Below are 24,415 nucleotides of genomic sequence, written 5' to 3'. Positions count from 1 at the left end.
GATGTAAAATATAAATTAATTTTGTTTCATTTTTTTAAGTAAAAAAATCTTAAATTAATCAATTTTTTATCATGTTAACAACTTTTAAGGGTATTTCAAATATTTTGATTAAAAAAAGTGTTTATCAGTACTTATTAGCCAAACACATCAACAATTTTTTTTTTTAACTTCAGCATTTTTATCCAACCACATAACTCTTTATTTTAAAAATAAGTTCAGCACTTTCAAAAGTAATTTGTAGAAGCTACTATTTTAAGCACATCCAAACGGAATATAGTTGAGGTGTCTAAGTGAAAGTTGTTGTCAAATTTAGGGGGCCACCGATGAATTAGGTCAAATTTTTATGTAGTTATTTGAAATTAAGAGTACTAGGAAAAAAATATTTTATGATTCTCTTAATTTACTAGATAAGTAAAATAAGAAAATATTTTTAATTTACGAGTAGCATAAAATGAAACAGACTAGCTGATTTAGATTAATATGGAAAGTTAATTGAAGCAAAACTTTCTATTTCCACTTGAAAATGACCCATAAAGATGAAGACACACACAAAAGAAAGAAAAAAATGTCTGAACAAAACAACAAGAGCATGTATTTGTCTATTGCACACTTTCAAATATAGATCAAACAAGATGTATACCGCATTAATCTAGTTACATAATTAATTCGATAAATCGTTTTTTTACCACATTAATCACTCGATAAATATCACTTGTATGTAAGAGAAAAATTGGAAAAAAGAAGAATCAGTTAATTATCTCCTATTTTTATAAAACAACAAAGATTTTGATGGAACAAAAAGTAATAAGCTCAAGTATATTACTAATCTAACATAAACTTCTCATTTCAACTTAATCAATGATCCCATAATTGAAAAAAGTTAAAACGATTTCTTTTTGTTCTTTTCATAAAATAAAATTACAGAAATACAACATCTTCATCTTATATCATTTCCTCATTCTTTACATCAGCTCGACCCAGTACACAACCAGACGAATAATTAATCTAATTACGTGTGAAGGATATGTTCTGATTATCTTCCATGAACTTTTTTAGAAACACAATATTTTTCCATGATTTTAGCCCGTGGAAAAGAAAAAAGAAAATTAAGATGAAGAGAAATAAATCAAACTTCAAATTTTATGAGATCTCACCGTTACCACCAAGAGCTATGGCTTCGGCGACGGAGGCTAATTTTTGAAGATTCAATTTGACAACTGTATCAGCAAAAAGACGAGTGTCTTCTTCAGTATTCCCTTCAGGCACATCAACGACGTACGATTCCAAAACAACGGTCCAGATTCTCCCATGGCGTTCGAATCCATGTACACTAGTAACTGACCGGTAATTCTTCAATCTATGTTCACCACCAATTATACTGAAACCGGTGACGTACTTTTCGTCGTCCAATAAATCGAGCCTCTCCGTGCTTGTATTCGCCGGTAAACCGGAGATGACGTTGACATCGCGCGTGGCCCCCACGACCATGGAGAAATTCTCTGCGACGGAACAGCTTTTGATGAAGTGCTTGTATATCTGAGGCTTTTCGAAACGACGGACGACGGGCCAGACGACGTGAGGCGGCGCGTGGATGCGTTGTGCGAGTAGAGAAGAACATTGGGATGAGTTGACTTGGTAGGAGTGGAAGTCGGTTACACTTGATTTGAGCTCATCGGATTCTTCCGGTGTCAAACCGGGAGGAAGCATGAACTGATGGGTCGGGTTCGGTTCTTCTTCTGCTTCCTGATGAACGTGGGTCGTTGAGTTATCGGATTGCTCCATCAGACAAAGAGAAGAGGCAAGCAAAATGGGCAAAAAGTAAAGTGCAATTTGCGGTTCAAGTTTTATTCTTATTTCTACTTATTATAATAAGTGAATAATGGAAAAAGAAGCATGAATTCTTTTTGGAATAGATATAATAAATATTGAACCGTGTGACTAAAACATAAAATAATCTGAGGATTATCAATTTATTTATACAATTATACTGTATTAGTTTTGTTTATTTCAATTTGTTTTAATATATTTTAATCGTATAAAATTTTAAAAAGTAAGAAAAACTTGAATTTTGTGATCTAAATACTTAAATAGATCAAACAATTTCTTTTAACTAAGAATAACACTCAAGATATTTGTTGATTTCAGTATCATATTGAATTTTACAATAATCTCATCTAACTTATATTCGTCTATGTATTTTGCTTTAGTAGAATGTAAAAGCACCAACTTAAAAAACTTTCAAATATAACTTTCCAAAAATAGAAAGAAGAAATACTACTTGCTACAATACAAATGCAGTAGCAGTTGCTGGTAAGCACTCACTCTGATCGGCAATAGTTTTTTTTTACTTGATACGTTCACTAAGAAATTATAAATAGAAGAATGATAATATAATTAAAAAAATAACCATAATTAATTATAAAACTAAAATAAAAATTATTATTAAATATCAATTTTAATATAATGAATAAGTACGGTTAAATTGACCATCGAGTAAGAAGCAGTGGTAAAATTTAGATAGAACAAAAAATGGAAGTGTAGGGAATGCAGGCCAAGTATGTGGGAGGACAAGACAGGTTGGGTGGCTGCCCCCCTAAGTGAACATTGATTGGTTGAAAGGTCAGCCGCGTTATTAAAATGGCAACTGCCAAGTCGAGACAAATTATTTCCATTTTTCATTTGCAAAGTCAATATTGGTTAGTAATTTGATTTTACTTTTCAAATTGAATTATAACACATGAATATGAATTGAGATGGAGTACTTCTATTTTGGATGTAGTACGCTAGTTATCAAGTCACCTGAGTTTGAGTAATTGATTCTGCTCGAATTTTAATTTATTTAAATTAAATTTGATAAAAATTGAGTTCTATCAAATTTAATAATTTATTTTGCTATGCTTATATGTTGTTTTGTCATATAATAATTAATCACTGGATTTAAGATATAACGACTTAAGCCGTGATACATATCGTTAGACACATCAGGCAGACTCATTGTAATTCAGAATAAAATATGATAATATTGGTGCATAATGGATATCTATCACTGAATTTAGATTTTGAAAATTGTTTCTAGTTTGACCTTTGAACTGTTAGGTTTAAACTTTCATATTCTATACATTAAACAATCTGGAAGAGTCAGCTTCTTTATAAATAAATGCACAAAGATAGGACACATATAAATCTGTTTCCTTCTAAAAGGGGGATCAATCAAGCTTACGTTATTTTTAGCTTCTACGCATTGCGTGAAAGCCATCTGGAAGAATCACCCACTTGTTTATTATTAAATTTATTTGTGACATAATATATAAATAAGCGCTACACTTGGCCTTAGCTAGTGAATAAATACTCCAAATTTTAGTATGTATATCTAGATATCTAGACACTGCAACTTATTTTCACTGATGATCAGTCAAGTACACACTCAACAAACAAAAATGATCATCTATACATTTTTGAAATTTATATTTATATGTCACATGACACACGTGGGACAAGTTGGTGAACGGTTAGTTGTTACCATGTTGTGGTGTTTAAATGCAACTTACAAAGTTACGGTGCTTATTTACCAACTGAAGTCGGTGTTTATTTATGGATTATGTCATTATTTATTTTGTTTGCTTTACTATTTTTGTACATATTATATTTGTAAGATACTTAGACAAAATTTTGAAGAACTTGGTAAGACACAATGATATTTAAGAACATTTTTATAACTATAAAATTAAAACTAGTGGAGAAACTAGAATCAGAGATAGATTAGAAAAATTATACAACATATTTTGCTGAAATAAGAATTGTTATCAGCTTGTGTTTAAAGAATCTTATTGATTCCAACAAACTTTGCAGAAATACGAAGTTACCAAAGTTTAATAAACCAATGAATAACAAAAATTAATTCACAAATCTAAAATCTGTAACATATATCAGAATCTGGAAAACAAAAAGAGATCAAGTCCACTGAATGCACATTATCTCCTTAAGAAAATTATTCATCTCTAGTATACGAGGTTTGATTTAGAATATGTCCTCCCGGGATAGAATGATCTCAATCACCAGTGTATTGATACCCAAAACGTTGGTGTCTGCAAGCAACTCAACGACAATAAAGTACGCTTAGAATACTAGATTTAGTAGTAGTAGAAGAAGTCCAGAAATTGGTTCAATTAAAATGAGAGGAAATCTCTCAATTTATAGAAAACAAAGGGTAGTGTGAAAAAAATTCTTATGCCTTACCGGAAAGGTCACAAACCTTTGAAAAATTAACAATCTTTAGGAAAGATATCACAATCTTTTATAAAAATCGCAACCTTTCATAAAAGTCACAATTCTTCGTAAAAATCGCAACACTTCATTTTCCATTTATACCTTTTAAATTTCAACAACTATTAATTTACATGACAAGACACACGTATAAAACTGTTTTATGATGAATCTCATTCTTCAGGATAATGTCTTCCTTAACGTATTCGTTAAACTTAGTTGTATAGGTGTTATTCTAAGTGCATGATGATGTTGGATACTTTCTTCATATTTCAATCATGAATTGGTTCTTCATCCAGGGGTGGATGTAGGGAATAGACTACAAATTTATCTTAACCTAATAGCTTTGACTTAGATCCGTATATATATTTTTAAAAAACTCACTATTTGATACAAATAAAAGTTACGAACGCAGTAAATTAGATGGAATTTAGTAGAATTTCAAACGTGAACTCATAAAGTTCAAATCATGTGTTTCACCTTTGTCTTGATCAGTTCTATTCTGTTTAACAGACTTCCAAGAAACATTCACCAGGAACAGTTTTCATACTACTTCATGTTTTGGTCAATACTGCTACATTTTATCTTTGACTTTAGAGTTGTACACATCATGTCATAAATTTAGTAGCCGACTCTTGAAAAATTTAACATCTCTAGTAAACAGATCATAAAGCTAAAAAGAGCTTCTAAAGGATTAGAATACTGGTTCTCCCTTCAAAATATATAAAAAAATAAACGTATAATGAACTCGAAGGGAATTCAATATCTATAATATATACATAAAGAGATAGTTTTAACCTTATACTAGATGAACCCGTTTCGCCCCCTAGCTTTGTCCATCATAATTGGTTGGCAGTATAACCTATTATCACTGTGACAACTTTTTTTTTAATCTTCTTTACCTCTATTATTGAAGCCAAAAACAAAAGGAGCAACAACTATATTCAAGAGCACTTGACTATTTTTGACCAAATGTCATGTTTCAATTATTTAGAATGGGAAGATACAACAATATTTTGAATGAAATTTACCATCTCCTTGATTTTTAATCCATCTGACATAACAACAACAAAAAACAAATAGACACTGAAGATGAAAACAGAGATTGGGAACTATTGTGATAACATATTCCTATTTTGGCTTTGTATGATAACAGAACTAGGCTCACAAAATTTTCCTTCTTAATCTTGAAACAATGATATTGTAAAAAATTTTGAGAACACAATTGTCCTAAAACATTGGAGCAATTATCCCAAACTAGACCTAGTCATCTCATATGCCAAGAAGCAAGCTGCATTTGCTGGGATGCTACGCGTTATAGCAGGTCCAAACCCCTTGTAAAGGCCTTTGACACCTTCTGAGGCCAAAATCTTTTTAAGAGCATCAAAAGAGCCAGAGTATTTCGCGTTTCTATAATCATCAACTTGAATTACGCTCTTAATAACATCTGTCGGATACACTGCAAACCAGACTGAACCACCAGCCAAGCCTCCAGCTACTATAAGAGAACCCCTTCCTAGCCCAGAAGTATCCATCCCTCCTGCAAAGTACTGCTTTAACGCTTCATATACACCAAACATAACAGCATTTCCCGGTACTTCTCGTGCCAGGGTGGGGCACATACCCTTGAAGAGACCCCTTACACCTCCTTCTGAACGGAGAACGTGTCTTGCAACATCCATTGGCCCTGTATACTTTATGGCCGCAGAGGCTGATCCTACACTTGCCAATGCGCTGTGCGCTTGCAACCTGCACTCACATTTGAGAATCAACAGTTAATTTGCTAATATAGATGAAACAATACAAATAGTTTTTACAGTAATAGAGTCCAACTGCAAAACACATGTATACTACACTGGCGGAAAGAAAAGCAGAACGATGAGTTCCTGTTCCAACCAGTCAACCTGACGGTTAATACAAAAGGGGCTGAGGAAAATTTACAAACACTTGAAAAGATTCCATTTTAAAGCGGGTATCTTTGCCTCTCCCCTTGTACCAAGAAGCGAGTTTAGAACATAAGGATAACGGGCTCATCTATTATAAGTTACTGTATTAGTTTACGGAGCTAGTTTAGATATAAGAAGACATATGCTAATCCCTCTGCACCAAAGTATTTTTGCCATCTATAGTCTAGACTCTTGTCCAAAAAAAGTGAACCTGTTGTACTGGACATATGGAGATTCAGGATGCAGGATTCGAAAACAGGCACGATATTAGCTCTCATGTGAATTCATTACTACTATTCATTTTCAAAGGTTACTGAACTTTGACTAACATTTTATAATGTATTATTTTACGATCTTGATATAGGTCAATCGTGAATTATAGTATGTTTAGTTTCTAAATATCCATATTGGTTTTTAAAAATAATTTAATCTAGTTCAGTTTAACTTTCAATATCAGTCAAATTAACACTTGCAGTTTCAGACAAATTAAGACAGGGAGTACTATATTTCTAAATTGGATGCATTAACGAGCATACCTGCATTTTATGAGTTCAGTCGGGCAGGCAAGAAATGATGCAGCAGTTCCAGCAACAGCCCCACAAAGGATTTGTTGCTTGACAGTAAGAGGAGCTCCCGGTTCAGACCTTAACAGGGCCTCAGTTTGACCTCTAACAGTGAAAAGCAAAGCGTTGAAGGCGGCTACAGTGGCAAGTGGAGCTCCCATGCCTTTGTATAACCCCCTTGGACCTTCAGAGGCCACTGTTTTCCTGACAGCATCTATGGCCCCTGCATACTTAGGAGGTTGCCCTGGAAGTGGAGTAGGCTGGCTTTGGAGCTTGACTTTGATGGTATCAAAAGGGTGCCCAACTATCAATTGTGCTGCTCCTCCAACAGTACCAGCGGTTAAATCCTTCACTATATCCATCTGGAACATTATGAAACAAGACGCAAGAATTAAGGAACAAATCGTATCTCCCAGTGCAGCATTATTGTTTTGGTACACAATGGGAGCTAGATGCCGTATAACTTTCTTTGAGAAGAGTTATATTGATAAGGAAGGCAAAGTTCTAATTCACTAGCATAGAAATGAAATCTTCTAATTCATTGTCGATATAAGTAGTATGCCTGTGATTGTTTTGCCAATAACAATTACGAAATATGTAAAAAGATTTCAGAAGCATTACATTTCTGAATTACATCTGTCTTTCTTACTAATGTTATACTGCTTAATAAACAAAACTATTTCGAAATAATAATACACATTGTTATGCCTATACTATAATGTTTTGCCAGACTATTTTTCAACTTCTTTGCTAGTTTCCATATACAAATCGAAGTATTTCTGAAGCATGTTTTTCCTCAATGAAACTCTTACCTGATATGCTTCTTTTATAATAGTACCAGGAAGGGTTAAACCTGATACTTTTCAAAACAGTGAATTCTAGTACTATCAGAGAGCTAATTAAATATTTTTACTTCTTAGGCAGTGATCAAGAATAAGTTTGGCAGACGAGAGGGAGTTGCTCGAATAGTAAGCAACTTTCACTTTCAATTCGAAAGTTATGAATTCAAGTCATCAAGAGAACAAAAAGGTGGTAACTCCGGGGGAGGGCAAAAAAAAAGAATAAGTTTGGCAGGGATAGGAATAAACTCTTGAAGTGGATCCAAGATGAACTTTTTGAAGCCAAAGGGTCCGAATAAAACATGTTATGCAGTATTTAAGCCTCACTTTAAACGGGTTAAAGATTCATTTCAGCGTTGAATTTTCAAGAGAATACTGAAAACACCTTACACTTAAAAGTGAATTATTAATTAATCCCTCAATCGCGTTAAAAATATTTTTTTACTTGCTTAATTGAATAAAAAATAATAATAATAACAATAGTAATAATAATAATACACATAATAGTTAAACACTGTGAAATCAGCCTGTTAGATTTGAAAGATTTATTTTGTATTGTTTTACAAATTATTTTAATTTATATTTTAGTAAAAAAAAATTAATTTGTTTTTTTCAAAGTTAATGTTAAAGTGATCAAGAGATTTAATTCCTACCAGCCTTTTAGCACACAAACAAAGAGGGGAGACTTTTTTGCAGTGACGGAGAGGGTCCTACGTGTTACATAACATTGAAATCAATTAGCCGTCCTATGCGTTATTTGCATACAGGTAATGCAATCCCTAATTTAATTAGTATTTTATTGCTAGCACGCACAAATATAAATAAATAAATTGTATCAAAGGAAAAAAACAAACCTGGAAGAAATAAAATATGCAAGCTAGAACATGTATATACGTAACTTCAAAGCAAGACGCGGAATCGAAACATTAATTGATTATTACTATAAACCTACAATATCAAAATTATTTTCTCCGTTTGCTTTTACTTGTTACATTTTGAATTGATATATTCGTTAATAAAATGATTACTAATATATGTATTTTACTAAACTAATTTTTAATTAAATTATATTTAGTATTAACTCTTGAAAAAATAATTTTAAAAAAATATATTAAATACTGAATTAATATGAAAAAATATTATTTATTATCTTTTCTTGATACGTCAATATAAAATAAAAATAACAATTCATTTAAGAGGGACGAGTAAAAGTAAACCAAAACAAAATTTTCATGATTTTTTTGTTTGACGCCTAGTAAAGTTTAAGTCTTTAATGGTGGAAATAAAATGGGGACGTTAAGATGGCAGGTGAATAAATGATGAAAATTTAATATGCGCCGGCTTCAAAACATGTCCCGTTTCTCCAATAATGGGAATTTCAAAAACCGTACTAATGAAAAATCACAAGTAAAACTAATTAATAACATGACTGATTGTTGTTAGTGAAGACTAATAATAAAAAATTCAACCCAACCCAACGCAAATCAAAAACCTTCGCCTGCAATCTGACTCTGTCTCTTTAGAAACAGAGACTATCGATTTTCTCTTTAACATAGAATGGCTAAAACGCAACCAGATTTGAATTCGATGTTAATTAGTAGCTCAATTGATTAACTGTATAAATTTTTGGATCCGACTCCAACCTTCAAAATCTCCTTTCTTCCATCTCCATTCAATAAATTAAACAGAAAAAGAGAAGCGGTGACGGAACAGCGAATGTAGAGATAGTGAATCGTACCTGTAAGAAGATGGAAATGGGAGAGATTGAAGCAGATCTCAAGCAGCACCAAATTAGGCAACGTGAGAGCTCATCTCACATATATAGCCTTTAAATATATATATATATATAAAACAGATCATGTAGAGTAGATATAGTTTGAATTCAATTAATTGGGTCTCATAGTTAATATAACCACGACCTACTTTCTTTGATTCCTTTGCGGATTTTAAGGCAAAAAAAGAAAACTACAATCCGAGTCAGATTCTTTATGGGTTGCCTTTTTTTGAATAATCCAGTATATTTACGGCTTCGAATTTTATTTTAAAAATCAAACTCTTTTCTTAATTTTGATAAATAATTATAGCGAAGTAACTGATATAAAACTTGTAGATTGTACCAATTTATCATCGTGAGTTACTTCGCTAATTACCTGATGTTAAGTCACAAAAAATTTTGGTAAAAAAAATTAAGAGAGAGTATACTACTGTAAGAGACAATATAAAATTATCGTTGATTATACTATAATAGTTGTATAAGTTAATCACGTGTATAGAACGAAATAATTAATTAATTTGTAGCTATGTTTAACCCACATTCATATCAAACAATTCTAAAAATGTTATCGATTTTTTTAAACAAAGTTGTTCTAGACTTTATAAAAACAAAAGAACAAAAAAAATGACACGGTGACTCATACTAAAAGTACACTTAATTATAGTATTGAATATATCGTCACATTTCTTCTATTATTAGCATAAATAATATAATTAGTGGATACGTATTATTGGCTTATTGCAAAAAAAAAATTAAAAATAGATATTAAAAATTTAAAAGAAAGTTAGATGAATAAAAGTATCATTTAAAAGAAAAAAATGACAAAAAAGGAGAGCTTTGTACACAGAAAAAAAAAACCTTTTTTAGGAATGGATATCGAAAGATGATTATGAACTTTAGGTGTTTTGTTAGATTTTCTTAAATTATCGATAATTTAATTATTCTTTAAATAGTAAGTTGAATATTTAATAATCTTTATCCCTAGGCATTGATGCGATAAAGAAGACACGTCTCTTTTAAGAACTCAGATTCAAAATATTATTTTTTTTTGAATATTATATATTAAAAAAAGATTCTTTATAAAAATACATATTAAAATGGACACAAACCATTTGTGAGTAAATTAAGATAAACAAAATTAATTCTATCAGTTCATCCTGAAAGCACATCACAATTTTTTAAAAAATAGTTCACCCATAAATTAGTAAACTATAATAATTTTTACTAGTTTCTCACGAAAAGTCATATCATATGTAAATTTTAAATATATTGTGAAGTCTATTTGATATATAACATTGTGAGTTTCATCAATAATAAAATTTGAAAGATTATTCTAGTTTAGGTATATTAAGTGCCTGTATGAATTGACTTATTTAAGTTTTTTTAAGACAAAATAATTTTTAAACAATTTTAAAGTGTCTGTATAATATTTTAAAAATAATTATAAGCACTTATTTTAAAATCAAAATAATAAAAGTAAACCAAAAATCCAAATAAGCATAATAAACTTGTACATACATGTCACTTCCTCTTGTTATTTGAACAGGCCTCCCCAGTGAACTGGGCCTGAAATAGATTTGAATTCATCGATCACAGGAAGCGTGTTTGCACTTTTCAATATGGACAAAGCCCAAGCATTTGATCCAATTTAAAGAAGGGCAACTTTCACATATAGCAAACACAAAATTCATATTTGTATGCTATAGCAAACTTTGCATAATTGCGCTTCATAGCAAACATAAAACTGTATAATTTGCTATACATATACAATTGTATAATTTGCTGGCCTAAATTGTATAATTCACTGGCCTATTTCGCTGCAATTGTATAATTTGTTTTGCATACAGTTGAATCGAATTAAAATGTATGTATATTGCATAATTATAAGTGTATAGCAAGAAGATATATGTTTTTCTCGCTTTATACAAAAACAGAAACACAATATATACACTTCTGTTGTATAAAGCTAGAGAAAATTGTATTTCACTGCAATTGTATAATTCGTAATTGTATAATTCGTTGGCCTTTTTCTCTGCAATATTTGAAGTAAAATGTTTGTAAATTGTATAATCAAGTGTATAACACGAAGATATACATTTTTGCATGTGTATATACAATTTTTTCTCGCTTTATACAAAACAGAAACTGAATTATACACTTCTGTGTATAAAGCGAGAGAGGCGAGAGAGATTTTTGGGAGAGAGACGCCGGCAAATTTTAGCTAATGTTTGCTATGGAGCACAATTAAATCAAGCCCTAGCTATTTCATTTAATTTAGGTTATTAGTTTGCTATTATATACAATATTCCCTTTAAAGAAACTCAATGATTTATTTAAAAAAGCAACATTCACATATAGCAAATACAAAATTTATATTTGTATACCATAGCAAAGTTTGTATAAATACACTATATAGAAAATATAAGTATATTTCGCTATACATATACAAAGAAACCAATTGTATAATTTGCTATTCATATACAAAAGAAAGCAGTTGTAGACCAATCAATTGTATAATTTGTGTATGTATAAAACGAGAAACAGAGAGAAAAAAATTGGGCACAAAAATATTTGTATTGTATAATTATAAGTGTATAGGACGAAGATATATGTATTTGCAAGTGTATATACAATTTTCTCTCGCTTTATACAAACAGAAATGCAATTTATACATTTCGTTTTTGTTTGTATAAGCGATAGAGGTGAGGATGGCGAGCGAGATATAGGAGAGTGCCGAGCGAAATTTGGAAGAAGGGAGATAGGGGAACGAAAATATATGTATAAATTTTTCTCGCTTTATACAAACAAAAACATATTTAATACACTTGTGTTTGTATAAAAGTGTGAAGGAACGAGTGAGAGATGGAGAAAGAGAGGGAGAGTGGGGAGCGAGAGTTTGAGGGAGAGAGGTGATTGACAAACAGTTTGCTACATGACACAATTAAATCAAAATGTGGTTATAACATTTAATTTGATTTATTAGTTTGCCATTATATATAATTTTCCCTTTAGAAAAGTCCAATATTTATTTATGAGGTATTTTTGAAAATAGTTATAATAAGAAATTTAATTATGTTCCATAACTATAGTTTGCATATTTACAGGTTGTAGCTACAATTTCATTTAATTTGTTTCATTTGTATAATTTGCGGGTGAGTTTTTCTAGTTTGCACGTACGTTGAGCTATATTTATATAAGTTAGAAACAACGAATATATACAAACACAGACATATGAACTTTAAATAATTTCAAAAATTATATTATACAAAATCACATTATACTAAAGTTATACAAACTATATTATACAAATTTTAAATTATACAAACGCGTAAATTGTACAAACTCGAAACACCAGCTTACGTAATTATTATTGAATATTGGTCGTGAGTCTGATGACTTATTAACTAGTATATATTTTCTGAACCGTACACTTTTTCCTTATTTTTTGTAAATTTTTTGGGAACCAGTTCTCATAGTGTAATGAGCAAATTACATCATATCCCTAATCTTTTTAATTTACAAAATTCCCTCCAAATTAGTGTTATTCGAAAAATAGCAAATAATCCAGATACATAAATTGTTTCTCTTTTATGCTTAAAAAGGAAAAAATATATATAAAATTAAATAATAAAATCATAAATCACGAAATCACATTGTTGGCAATGAGGATCAATCTCTGGCAAAGCGTAACAGGTAGAACAATTTAAAATTCAAATTTCTTCTCCCTATTCTTCCAAAATTCATTCAATTTTGAAAAAAAATTTAAAAAATTGAACTGACTCAACATGAATATATTGATCTTGTTAAGACATTTAAGAATCTGAAAAAGTAAGGTCAGGTTTGTACGTGTGATACATAAGTGATGAAATAGTTGTTGGTCAAAATATTGCTTCTGTGAATCTCAAATCATCTATTACAATCGAATTGAAGATCGATAAGTTGAGGAATTGATACGGAAATTTGATACATCGTAGGAGGTAATTCATCTCCAATGATTATCCAATACATCGTAGGAGGTAATTTATCTCCAATAATTATTCCATACAATATATATTTTTTCAACATATTAATAATCTCTTTTATATAGTAAATATAGTCAAAATTTAGAATATTTTCTTTATCTCAATTCTCTCTCACTATTGCATAGTGCTTACTACAATATTTTTTCCATCCTTAAACACATTTCATCTCCTTTCCAACACAAAAGAAGATGCACCATTAATATTTACGGATGAAGAAGTATTCCATGCATGTAAGCAATGAGTAGAATAAAAAATAGTAATGTAAGTAAATAAATGTGATAGATGTTACATAATTATAAAAAACTAATGACATTACAAAATAACTAATAACAGTTATATTAGTCATAAAAACTAATAATTACAACTTCTATCATAATTTATACCCACTATCATATAGACTTAATAGTTTATTTTAATAATAAAATATATATACGACAATTCAAATAAACTAATACATTTATGCTGCTGCATTTTGAAAACAAAGTAGTGTTAGTACTATTTTTCTTCCAAAAAAAAAGAAATTAAAAGAGCTCCAATATATAGCAAAATTGACGAAATTTTCTCTTTCTTCAATGCACAAATCACAATCAATTAGAGTGTTGCAACAGTCGTCGTTTGTGTTAGGCGGAGATGAGAGGATAAGAGATTATTTCAACATTTTGCAATGATTACTACAACCACCCCCAGCCCATCCTCTTGAACTAGACCTTACTTTAGAGTCCCGTTTTAAAATGTTATTTTTTTCGTTTTAAAAAAATAATTTAATTTAATTTGAAATATGATTAATTTTTTTTAATTTTATGATTTTAAATTAAAGTTATATCAAATGTACTAAAATATTCTTTACTCTTGTGATTTTAAACATGCGAATAATTTTTTTTGAAACGAAGGGAGTATAGTTTTTTGAACATTTCATATTAAAAAAAATTAAAAAGGTAAATCAAAATGGATACTTTACCTACAAATTAATGAACTATTTAAATTGTTTATTTTAAAATATTTGAATATTCATTTATTTATTTTTTTAGAAAAAATTAGGAATGATGATATTTAAAGTAAGACGGTTAGATGACGTCTATGACAATATTAGGGAGGTGTGTCTGAGATGGTTTACATTGATATCCTAGCGAGGAGGTGTAAAAGGTCATCTATTATGGGCGTGGAGAGAGATAGATGTAAATCGAAGAAATACGGGATATGAGTGATTAGATATATAGAACATGACCCTAAATAGGAGAATGTAAAAATCGAGAATCAGAATAAACAATTAATAGGTGAGCTTTATTTAATTTTCCCCATCGATAGTATTACATTTTTTACCCTTGTATTATCTTAAGTCTTCCATTTTTTAGTGTTATCTTTGTTCTCTCCGATCATTTGCTTCATTAGCCATTAACATACTACTTATTGTAGCTTTTTTCTCTTGTCCCTTTATTTTCAGAATGACTTCTTCATTTTTGATATGTTTTATTTAATCGTATTATTCCTCTATCTTTATAAGGTAAAAGTAAAAATTATGTACATATCATTCTTTTCAAATTTCATTTGTAAAATTACACCGAATATGTTATTATTGATTAAACGTAAATAGTTTTTTACCTAAGGAAGTTGTTAATTCTGGCACATAGCAGTCACTAGATAACCTTTTTTTTTCTTCCTACTTACAACAGGGATACTGCTACACTCTTTAATTTTACTTTTCCGAATCTTTGTCGATTCTTGTCAGCAGATAAAATCAAATTTTCTTGTGGGTTGGCTCTTTTTTTGGGTTTGGCCAATGTTTCTTAAAGCTTTTAAGTTGTAATTGTTTTTTCTTCTACCAAAAGTCTGTCTAAGCCCTTAAAGATGTTGAAGAGGAAAAGTACAATAATGCATGTTGTGGTGTGGACACTGAATTCATTGTTCTGATATATGCAATATAAAGGGGGACCAAATTAAAGCATTTTCTGTCTTCCAAAAAGTACTTAAAAGGCATGCAGGCACTACCATAGTCGATACATCCTCCGCCTTAAATTATTTATCGTTTTTCGCTTATTCAATGTTGAATTATATTAATGTCTTAAGATGTATAGTATTTTTCATCATGTCGTGTTGACATATTAGAAGAATTGCAACTTATAAGCTTTCGTTTTACTAGGCTTTGAAGGTGAAATTTGAAATGTGAAAATTTGAGTTTTTGATCAAATTTCATGACAAAACAAATATTTGAAGATATTTTTAATATCTAATCCAAAATCTATAGTCAAACGCTAACTTATATAGAGTGCTTTTAGTACACATTTACATATATAAGTGCTTTTCGTATGCTTCTACATATATGTATATGTATATATTTTGATTCTAAAATATTCAATTAATAGTTTTGATTGATTGACAACTTGAAATTTTCACCTTGTTTATGAGGATGAAACTCAACTTGTAAATAAGCATATGCACGTAACACATCATGATCGAAGTATATATTATGTGCATTCATATGGATCAAAAGTTAATTCTATCTATGGAAACTAAATCCTCCACATTCTAATTAATTATATAATTATACTATAAAAACAGAAGCAGTCTAATTTACTTTTCATGCTGGCATTAAAAGCTAATTTGACTTTGCAATAAGTGGTACAATATGATGACAAGGGAAAAAAAATGTAATTGTTTCTTTACAAATTGGGAAATTCCTAAAACATATATTTTTTATCCCGTGTACTCCGTATTCTGATTGGAGCCAGACTAATTCGAATAGCACTTTCTATTTAAGAATTTTTTCATATTTCGAGTTCAAAAGAGAAAACTTTTACTTAGGAAAAGAGCAATCCCGTAGTCCTTATCCAATACATCACATTCTTTGATAGTAAATCCTATAATAATTTGCGAATTAAATTTATGCTTCACTAGTATATATTAGACCAAACTCTTTTGTTGAATGATCGACATGGACTTTCTTGTTTTAGAATTAAACATGTAAAAGGACACTCACTACACTTTTGTATAAATTTGTCCATGTAAATTGTCAACTCCTTTTTAAACTAGTATATATAGGTCATTTGCTTCAATTTCATTCTAAATGTATCTCTCAAGGAGGCCAGGACAAAAGCCACCTCTTGTACCCTCAACTTTTACTGTGATATATACCTATAGGTTGAGGTCTATACCTAACCCCGGGCCCCACCAACAAGTGGTTTAATTTTCAAAAAAATATCACTTTACATTCCAAGTGATCAGAGTAATCTTCCACATAATAAGGGTTAGTCTAATTAATTAGATCATAAGTTTTGTGTTACTTACAACATATTGTAATTAGCAGTACTCTACTACTAATCATGTCTTTGATTATGTGTATATAACATCCATATGTAAGTTAATCAATATATTGTGTGAAGGAAAATATCAAACATACATTCATCATTATTAGCTTCCAATTTACTCTAAATTAATTAATATGGTAAATAATTATCTGTCAAATAAACATGGTACTAGAGCACACTACTAAAAATCACTATTTCCATTGAATTTCTCATTGAAAATTGTTCGATAGCTACGTTCACATCTTTTGATTGAATCGATATAAAAATATGGAAAATTTAGGATCACTTCAGTGAAAATCTGCTTTCCATCATGAATTTTCTTCTGTAAGTATAATTTGGTGAGAAATGAATGAAAAATCATATTCTTTAACCCAAAATTTTCACAGATTCACAATAAAAAATCTTTAAAGTAACATGTGAAAGTTACAAGTTTGAGACTCACCAACCTTTATCCACTTTTTAGAGAGAAAAAAATAGGTGGTAATTTGATTCATGAAAAGGCCCATCTTGAGCCTATTTGATGGCAAAGAACAAGATCATCTTTGACACAAAAACTATTCATATTTTGCAAGACATATATAATTTTTATAAATATTTAAATGTAATAATCATACACTTTAATATAATCTCAATGGTGATTTCAGTCTGATCACCTTTTATCAATATGCACATCTATATGTAGTTTAGAAGTGATCTTTACAAGTTAAGGAAAATTGTACTCTTTTCCGATCAATTACTGCAAATATACAACTTACGTTAAGAAAATAATGTACGTATTATTTGGTAGTTCGATTTAACTCAAAGTGAAATCCAAAGCTTATGATTTATTTTTCTTCTTAAGTTTCCCCGAGTCCAAATTCCTAGCAGAGTTCTGATAAAAAACGTCCTTAAATCATACCTCAATTTAAAAAAAATTATCCTTTCCCAAATATTTAAAACTTAATAACTTCTTTCTTATTATTAAAATTTGTCAAAAAATAACGGAATTTATACAAAATATGTACACCTCATACTATTTTCATCAAAAGTCTTTTCTCCATAATTTCACTATTCGTTGGAAAAAGCTTCGAAAATCAAAATTAAAGTCCTCCAAAACCCTCGTTTGCTGAAAAAGGAAGAAATTAGGATGGTGTCGAGGAGACCTCATTTGTTCTTCTTCTCCTTTACCTGTTGAATAAAGTTGTTAGCTTAATTTCACACCATCTTCACTTTGTGCAAAGTTAAAACATAGTTAAATCAACAACTTTTTTGGGGCAATTACAATTAAAAGTGATCAAGATTCTATTTTGATGTTTGACCCTCAAGTTTCATTCTCCATTTTTAGAAGTATAAGGTCTTATTTGTTTCCATTAAGATTAAGAGGTTTGAATATAAATACACATCTAAATATTAAGATTTACATTAAGATTCAGGTGTTTTGATTTAAATACACATCTGAATATTAAGATGTGGTCTCAAAATATGAACACTAAATAATTAATGCGGTTTGTTCTCATATCTGAATGTGCATGTGAAATTAATATTAAATTTATAAAATATCATAAAAATTTTATTTTAACAAAATATATCACTTTTGATTAAAAAAAAGTTAAAAGTTTTAATAATCATGATTTGGAGTACAATTTTTTTCATTCAAAAACTTTGATAAACACCAAATACCACCAACAGTGTTCTTGACACAGTCAATACAAGAAAATTATTAATATAAAAAAAATTGAAAATGAAAACTTACCAATTCAAGAGGGGAAAAAATGGTGTTTGATTGAGAAAAGAGAAAAAAAAAAGTTTTTAGTGATGAGATAAAAAACACGCTTAAAGCAGAGAGGCGATGTTATTATTTGATCACTTATTAAATGAGTTTAAATGTTGTTAAGAGTCTTCTACAGATCTGATTCAGACCTCTTTAGACCGTTAAGAGGTTTTCTAAAAAATAAAACAAATGAATTTAATGGACTGAATCTGAATGATTTAAACCTTAAAACCAAACGTACTTAATAGGCTGAATCTGAATGATTAAGATTCAGACCTCCATTAAGTACAAGCAAATGAGGCCTAAGTCTCTGATCGACACCACTTCTTGTAGATTCGATTAGAAGAAAATATTTCAATTGATAATTCTTTAATATAATATCAAACGATAAATAAATAAAAATAAAATTGAGCATTAGAAAAATCAGCATAATGCTAATCATTGTTGTCAAAATAAAAATAAAAATCACGAAAATATTATAGATGTATCTCAAAATTAAATGAAGAGAATTGATTAATCTGAAGTGATTTAGGGAACTAGTTTTGTTGAGATTAGTATGAACTACATATGTTTTGTATAAATCCGTTAATTTTTTGATAAATTTTGAAACAAGGATGAAAATTGTTAAATTTTTAAGTATTAGGATGCTTTCTATTAAGAACAATAATTTAAAAATATAATTTACATTTTAAGAATATTTTTGACAAAATAATTCGTCCAAACATGATATGATCCCAAAAATATACATATAGGCTGGAAGTAGAAAATGACACTGCACTGCAACCTTCTTTTAACAGTCTAGCTCGGATTCCAACCCTAAAAACTTTTTTTTTATCATCATGACAATTACTACTAATTAATTATTCAGTACTGTCCCAGCCCAACAAATAATTAAATCAATCCGTGAAAGAGAAAAGAAAATCACTTCTTACAAGTCTAGGAGACAAATTAACTGCATCGAGTTGATTTCTCGTATGGTCATTCAAATAACACTTGTTATCTCAGAACTGTGATTTTTTGAGATAATAGATATTAGTTGAGTGTCTATCGAAGAAATCAACCCCCCACAACACCTTGTAATTTCTTGGCTTGTCATCTTGGTATTGCTGATCTCCATCCTAGCCTTAGCTCAAGATCAATCTCATCTTCAATCCTCTTATCGCGATTATTGTCGTTACTAGTACTATTAGATGCTGAAGGTTCACTTGTGTTAAATGATGAAGAGCTGATGTTGTGGGGCTGGAAATTTGAAGATGGAATAGTGCAAGGAGACATCAAATTGTTTGTCAAAAAGGGTGAGATATTGGAGAGGAGATTTGAGGGATCTACATTACTAGATTTATTAATTGTTGTGGGATTAGGGTTATTATAATAATAATTAGGCATGGAGTAAAGAAAGCAAAGTCCACCATTTTGGATGAATTCTTGATTTTGGATAAGAAGGGTAGAATTGGCATTGGGGAAATTAATAGTGGAGCTATTTGAAGCATGTGACGGTGTTTGATTGAGCCTGACACGGTCACTACGGTGCACATTCATGTGACCACCTAGGGCTTGGGCGGACCGGAACTCTCTCCGACAAAAGGTGCAAGTATAGAACCTTGGTGGCCAAGTTGCACCCATGGAATTCCCAGTATCTTCCTCAAAAGCCCTAACTTCCCACGAATCATCGTCATCCTTAGGGTTCCACATCCAATATCCGATGGTGGATCTAGGGGTAACTGAAATGGTGGTGATGATGGTACTGGTGATGTTAATTTTGTTGTTGTTAATGATGTTGGGATTGAGCCAGTTTTTGAAGCTGAATCGAGAAAAGATCCTAAGTTGCTATTATAAATATTGTTAGTGGGATTAATCGAAAAAGCTCAAATTATTGTTAAAGGTGTTGATTTGAGATTGAGCTAGTTTTCGAAGCTGAATAAAAGAAAAGCTCAAGAATGATAATGCTAAGAACATTTAAGACGATATATAGGTGATAGAGATATGATGACGAGTGCGCAATGATAGATGAGTGGATGGGCTAAACGTGAGGAAATAGAGACAAAAACCCTAGATATACTGAGAATATATACAATGTTCTCAATTAAGTATGTATAGTTGGACTTAATTAATATTCAAATTTTTTATCCTTAATCAGCGGTCTCGAGTTTAAGTCTTTCTAATTATTAAGTTGTCTTGTTAAGAAATATTTTATTTCAACGTGAAACTTTCGAGCGCGAATCCAAATTTAATCAGCCACCAATATCAAGCGAAAAACAAAAAAAGAAAATTAGTACTCAAAACAAAAATTAGGAATATTATAATTATAATCTGTCTAGTAGAGTTGTAAGACTAATATTTGTAGAAATTAACAAGAATATATACTTAAGCATTAACGTCCATCTTTTTTTTTTTTTTTAAAAAAAGGAATTTATGTCGATATCTCACTGGCAATCTAATCTCTTCCTCTTGATGGTGAGTGCTCACTGTCACAAGAAATAAACTTTTTTTTGTACGAAATATAATACTTTAACTAATTATGCAATATAAGGATTGAGAACCTTTTAATTACCACAAAATTGTCAAGTTACACATCTAAATCATGCGAGTCTTATATATCATCCCCTTGATAATCGACCATTGCATTATTTAGAAATGTAAATAATATGAAAGTTAAAAAGCATAATAGGAGCCTCATATAAACAATTTCAATTTTAAGAATTCTTATGTTTTATCCTGATATAATACTAATATTCGAATATGTATACTAATATTTGAATTTGTTGGTACTCTAGTGAATCAAATGTTTGGTATTTTAATGATATGCCTGCTTAACTTACAATTAAGAATGAGAACCATCAAATAGTTAGAAACTTTGGTATGAGTCTTTATTTCAATGTTGATGCATTATTAATTGGCATTTAGTAGTATTACTATATACTGTATAAATAAATATATAAATATGACATGATGCCAAATTACCAACTAACTTTTGGGGTTCTTAATTTATTTTCTCTTTACTCACACAACCATATATAGAGTAATTTATATGTATAGCTCCAAATTTACATTATCATTGGGAGGATGTAGTACCAGTTTAAATTCACTCTCTAGGAGACAATAAAACATATTATGATCATTAGTATATAGGAAAAGTTACGTATTTGACTGGTCAATAAAAAATAATTATGTATGCTAGTTAAATATATTAAATATATATATATATATTGATACAAAAAATTATATATCTGTTTGTCTATTTTTTTTTGGTGAACGGCTATTTATGTCAATTTCTCTAATATTATATATCTTATATACTATCTTGCTCGATTTAAGTTGTAATACTAATTAATATATTTGAGCAGAAATATACTTTAAAAATATATTTGAGCTATTTCTGATAGTTTAAATGTATTTTTTTACCCTTTTCGATTAATAATATGTTTTTTTCTTTTTTATGGAATCTGCCGTGTATGAAAAATAAAATGTTGACAGCATTGTACGATAGTCTATACTCCATCTATAATAGGGAATGGATCATTCATATTTTATCCCTAAATATTTAGCTTCCGCTTGTCCTATATTACTGGGCGACTTAATTCCCTCGTAAAAAATTACACTGAAATATTTGTAATTTATCCTAAGCAGTAAATTTTATTTTATTTTTTGTTCTTATTATTTACATGTCGTTTTTATTAAAAATAGATGTTCTTTGATACTTCATAGATTCATCTTTACTTGTCCACTATATTATTTTGGATGTTCATCAATACTTGTTCGATTTATAAAACCAATAAATAATTTCTCATTTTGTGTCTAATCTACCTTCACTATTAAATACTACTCTTGTTTTTTTTTTTTATTTCATGCATTGATTTTATAAAATGACAAGTATTATAAGTCAATTATTTATGTAGGGATGACATATAGGTAAAAGGAACTGATGGAGTATTTATTTATCAATGTTTAGTTGAGTTATTATATGCGATATGGTATCATGATATGAAATTTTGGTGTTATATATTTTCTCATAAACATAAAAATCACATAAGTTCTAAAACTATTAAAATAGCTCTAATTGTTTATTTAATAAGATTAAATAAACCAAAAATTATAAAATTGCATCATAAATTATTACAAAACTATTTGTTCTCCACTTAAGTAATTGTTTTATCAATATATTTGAGTAAAAATGGAACACCTTTCACGGGCTCTTCAAGATTTTATTACTCAACAATCGTAGAGTGTGAGCTAATGTGACTAAATATTGGAGAGAATAATAAATTTTATTTCGGTGAGAATAATAAAGTTTAAAAAGTAATGATGTGATTATAAATTTAATTTACATGTGAAATAAATGGTTTATAGATATAAATGTGGGATTGTTTTAACAAAGGCTTAAGTCATATGCGGCCCCTTAAAGTTGTTCATATATTTCACTTAGACACCTCAATTTAGCCTCATACCTATTGAACACCTTATGTGTTCAAAAACAGTTCCTATTGGACACAAAGGGCTTATGTGGCACAAAATGTGTATTTCACAGTCCCCAAGCGCGTGAAACCATTTGAAATGATCTTTTTTTCTTTTTCTTTTCAATTAATAAACCTAATTAATAAATAATGCATAAAAATAATTATTTTAAAATAAAAAAATGACCTTCCTCCACATACCTTTCTGCAACTTCTCTGATCTCTTTCCATACCCACACCCACCCCATCCATCTTTTCTCCGATCCCCTCAAATTCTTCTTGTGTTTTTTCTTTTCTATGTTAATCTAATTAAAGTCTCAAATATTTTGGCAAAGTTTCATTGTTTCGATAAAAATAATATTTCGATGAAGCAATTGATTATCTTTTCTCTAAAAAAATATTTTTTTTCTTGTAATTTGTTATAAATAATTATTAGTGAAAAGAAGATAAAAGATAATGAATAGAAGGTTTTGATGCAATCAAAATGAAAGGTGAATGAGGCATTAGCTTAGATTGACAATAATGGTGAAATATGGATAAAATCCAATGGATAAGAAGAAAAGGTTGGAGGCTATTGTTGACTGGTGTTGAAATGCCGGGGCCAGTGAAAAGGAAACGAAGAAGAAGAAGTATGGAGGTTGCAGTTCAAGTCGACGAGAAGAAGAAGAATGGTGGGTGGCCGGTGGGCTGGGGTGGGGGTAAGGTGGATTAATTCAATTTTTGTTTTCTTAAATTGTTTTTTTGATTATTTAAATAAAAAAATTAAAAAATTAATCCAATTGCCATGTGTCATCGCTTCTTTGGTCCATTTGTCATGTTTGAGCGTTTGAAATGCACGCATATTTCTATTTTATTTGACTATCATTTTGTGTTAAATTGGTATAAATTTGTTAAGGTTAAAGTGTTCAATAGGTATGAGGCTAAATTGAGGTATCTAAGTGAAATATACAGACAACTTTTAAGGAGCCGCATATGACTTAAGCCTTTAACAAAATATAAATTCCTAGATCAATTTTTGTATTAAAATTCTCAAATCATGAGTATTCCCATATGATTCCATATCATAAATTTTGGAGAATATGAAATTACATCTCATGATTAGGAATCAGCGTAAAATCGCATGTCCAAACGCTATTTCCATCTTACGATATCATATCATAATATGGTATCGCATGGTCAAACACCTGTAATATGGTATCGCATGGTCAAACACCTGTAATATGGGATTACAAGTGAAAATAAAGAGTGTAGGAGAGTAAATCTAGATCGCGTGGCTCTTGCCCAATAGTGAAATTGCCTTTAACAGCTGCAACACAATTGACCTTTGAACAAACCCAGTGGTGACATCACCATCCTAACAAACTGTACAAGAGGGCTAAAGAAATAAAACAAATATTTGGGACTAAGCTGTAAATAGATGGAAACACCGGTAAGCTCATGGTGCCATTTGCTAACGTATGCATATATATATATATGTAAGTATGTGATGACTGGGAGGGTGGAAT

General features: G+C 29.9%; 3 protein-coding genes across 3 annotated transcripts; all 3 read right to left on the bottom strand.

Annotated features, from left to right (window-relative positions):
* Positions 1-870: 870 nt before the first annotated feature.
* On the bottom strand, positions 871-2,213 carry LOC101267127 (abscisic acid receptor PYR1). The gene has a single exon (XM_004241914.5). The coding sequence runs from the start codon at positions 1,780-1,782 to the stop codon at positions 1,141-1,143; it is 642 nt and encodes a 213-aa protein (XP_004241962.1). The 5' UTR covers positions 1,783-2,213; the 3' UTR covers positions 871-1,140.
* Positions 2,214-5,224: 3,011 nt separating this feature from the next.
* On the bottom strand, positions 5,225-9,705 carry LOC101267615 (mitochondrial carnitine/acylcarnitine carrier-like protein). The gene is made up of 3 exons (XM_004241916.5): positions 9,350-9,705; positions 6,746-7,134; positions 5,225-6,012 (listed from the first exon to the last, which is right to left on the bottom strand). The coding sequence occupies exons 2-3, from the start codon at positions 7,132-7,134 to the stop codon at positions 5,511-5,513; spliced, it is 891 nt and encodes a 296-aa protein (XP_004241964.1). The 5' UTR covers positions 9,350-9,705; the 3' UTR covers positions 5,225-5,510.
* Positions 9,706-19,551: 9,846 nt separating this feature from the next.
* Positions 19,552-20,151, bottom strand: LOC101268877 (zinc finger protein 10-like). The gene has a single exon (XM_004242226.5). The coding sequence runs from the start codon at positions 20,149-20,151 to the stop codon at positions 19,552-19,554; it is 600 nt and encodes a 199-aa protein (XP_004242274.1).
* Between the last annotated feature and the right edge of the window lie 4,264 nt (positions 20,152-24,415).

Source organism: Solanum lycopersicum, chromosome 6 (genome assembly GCF_036512215.1).
Source record: "Solanum lycopersicum chromosome 6, SLM_r2.1".
Classification (NCBI taxonomy): domain Eukaryota; kingdom Viridiplantae; phylum Streptophyta; class Magnoliopsida; order Solanales; family Solanaceae; genus Solanum; species Solanum lycopersicum.
This window is presented reverse-complemented; position numbering and strand designations above follow the sequence as displayed.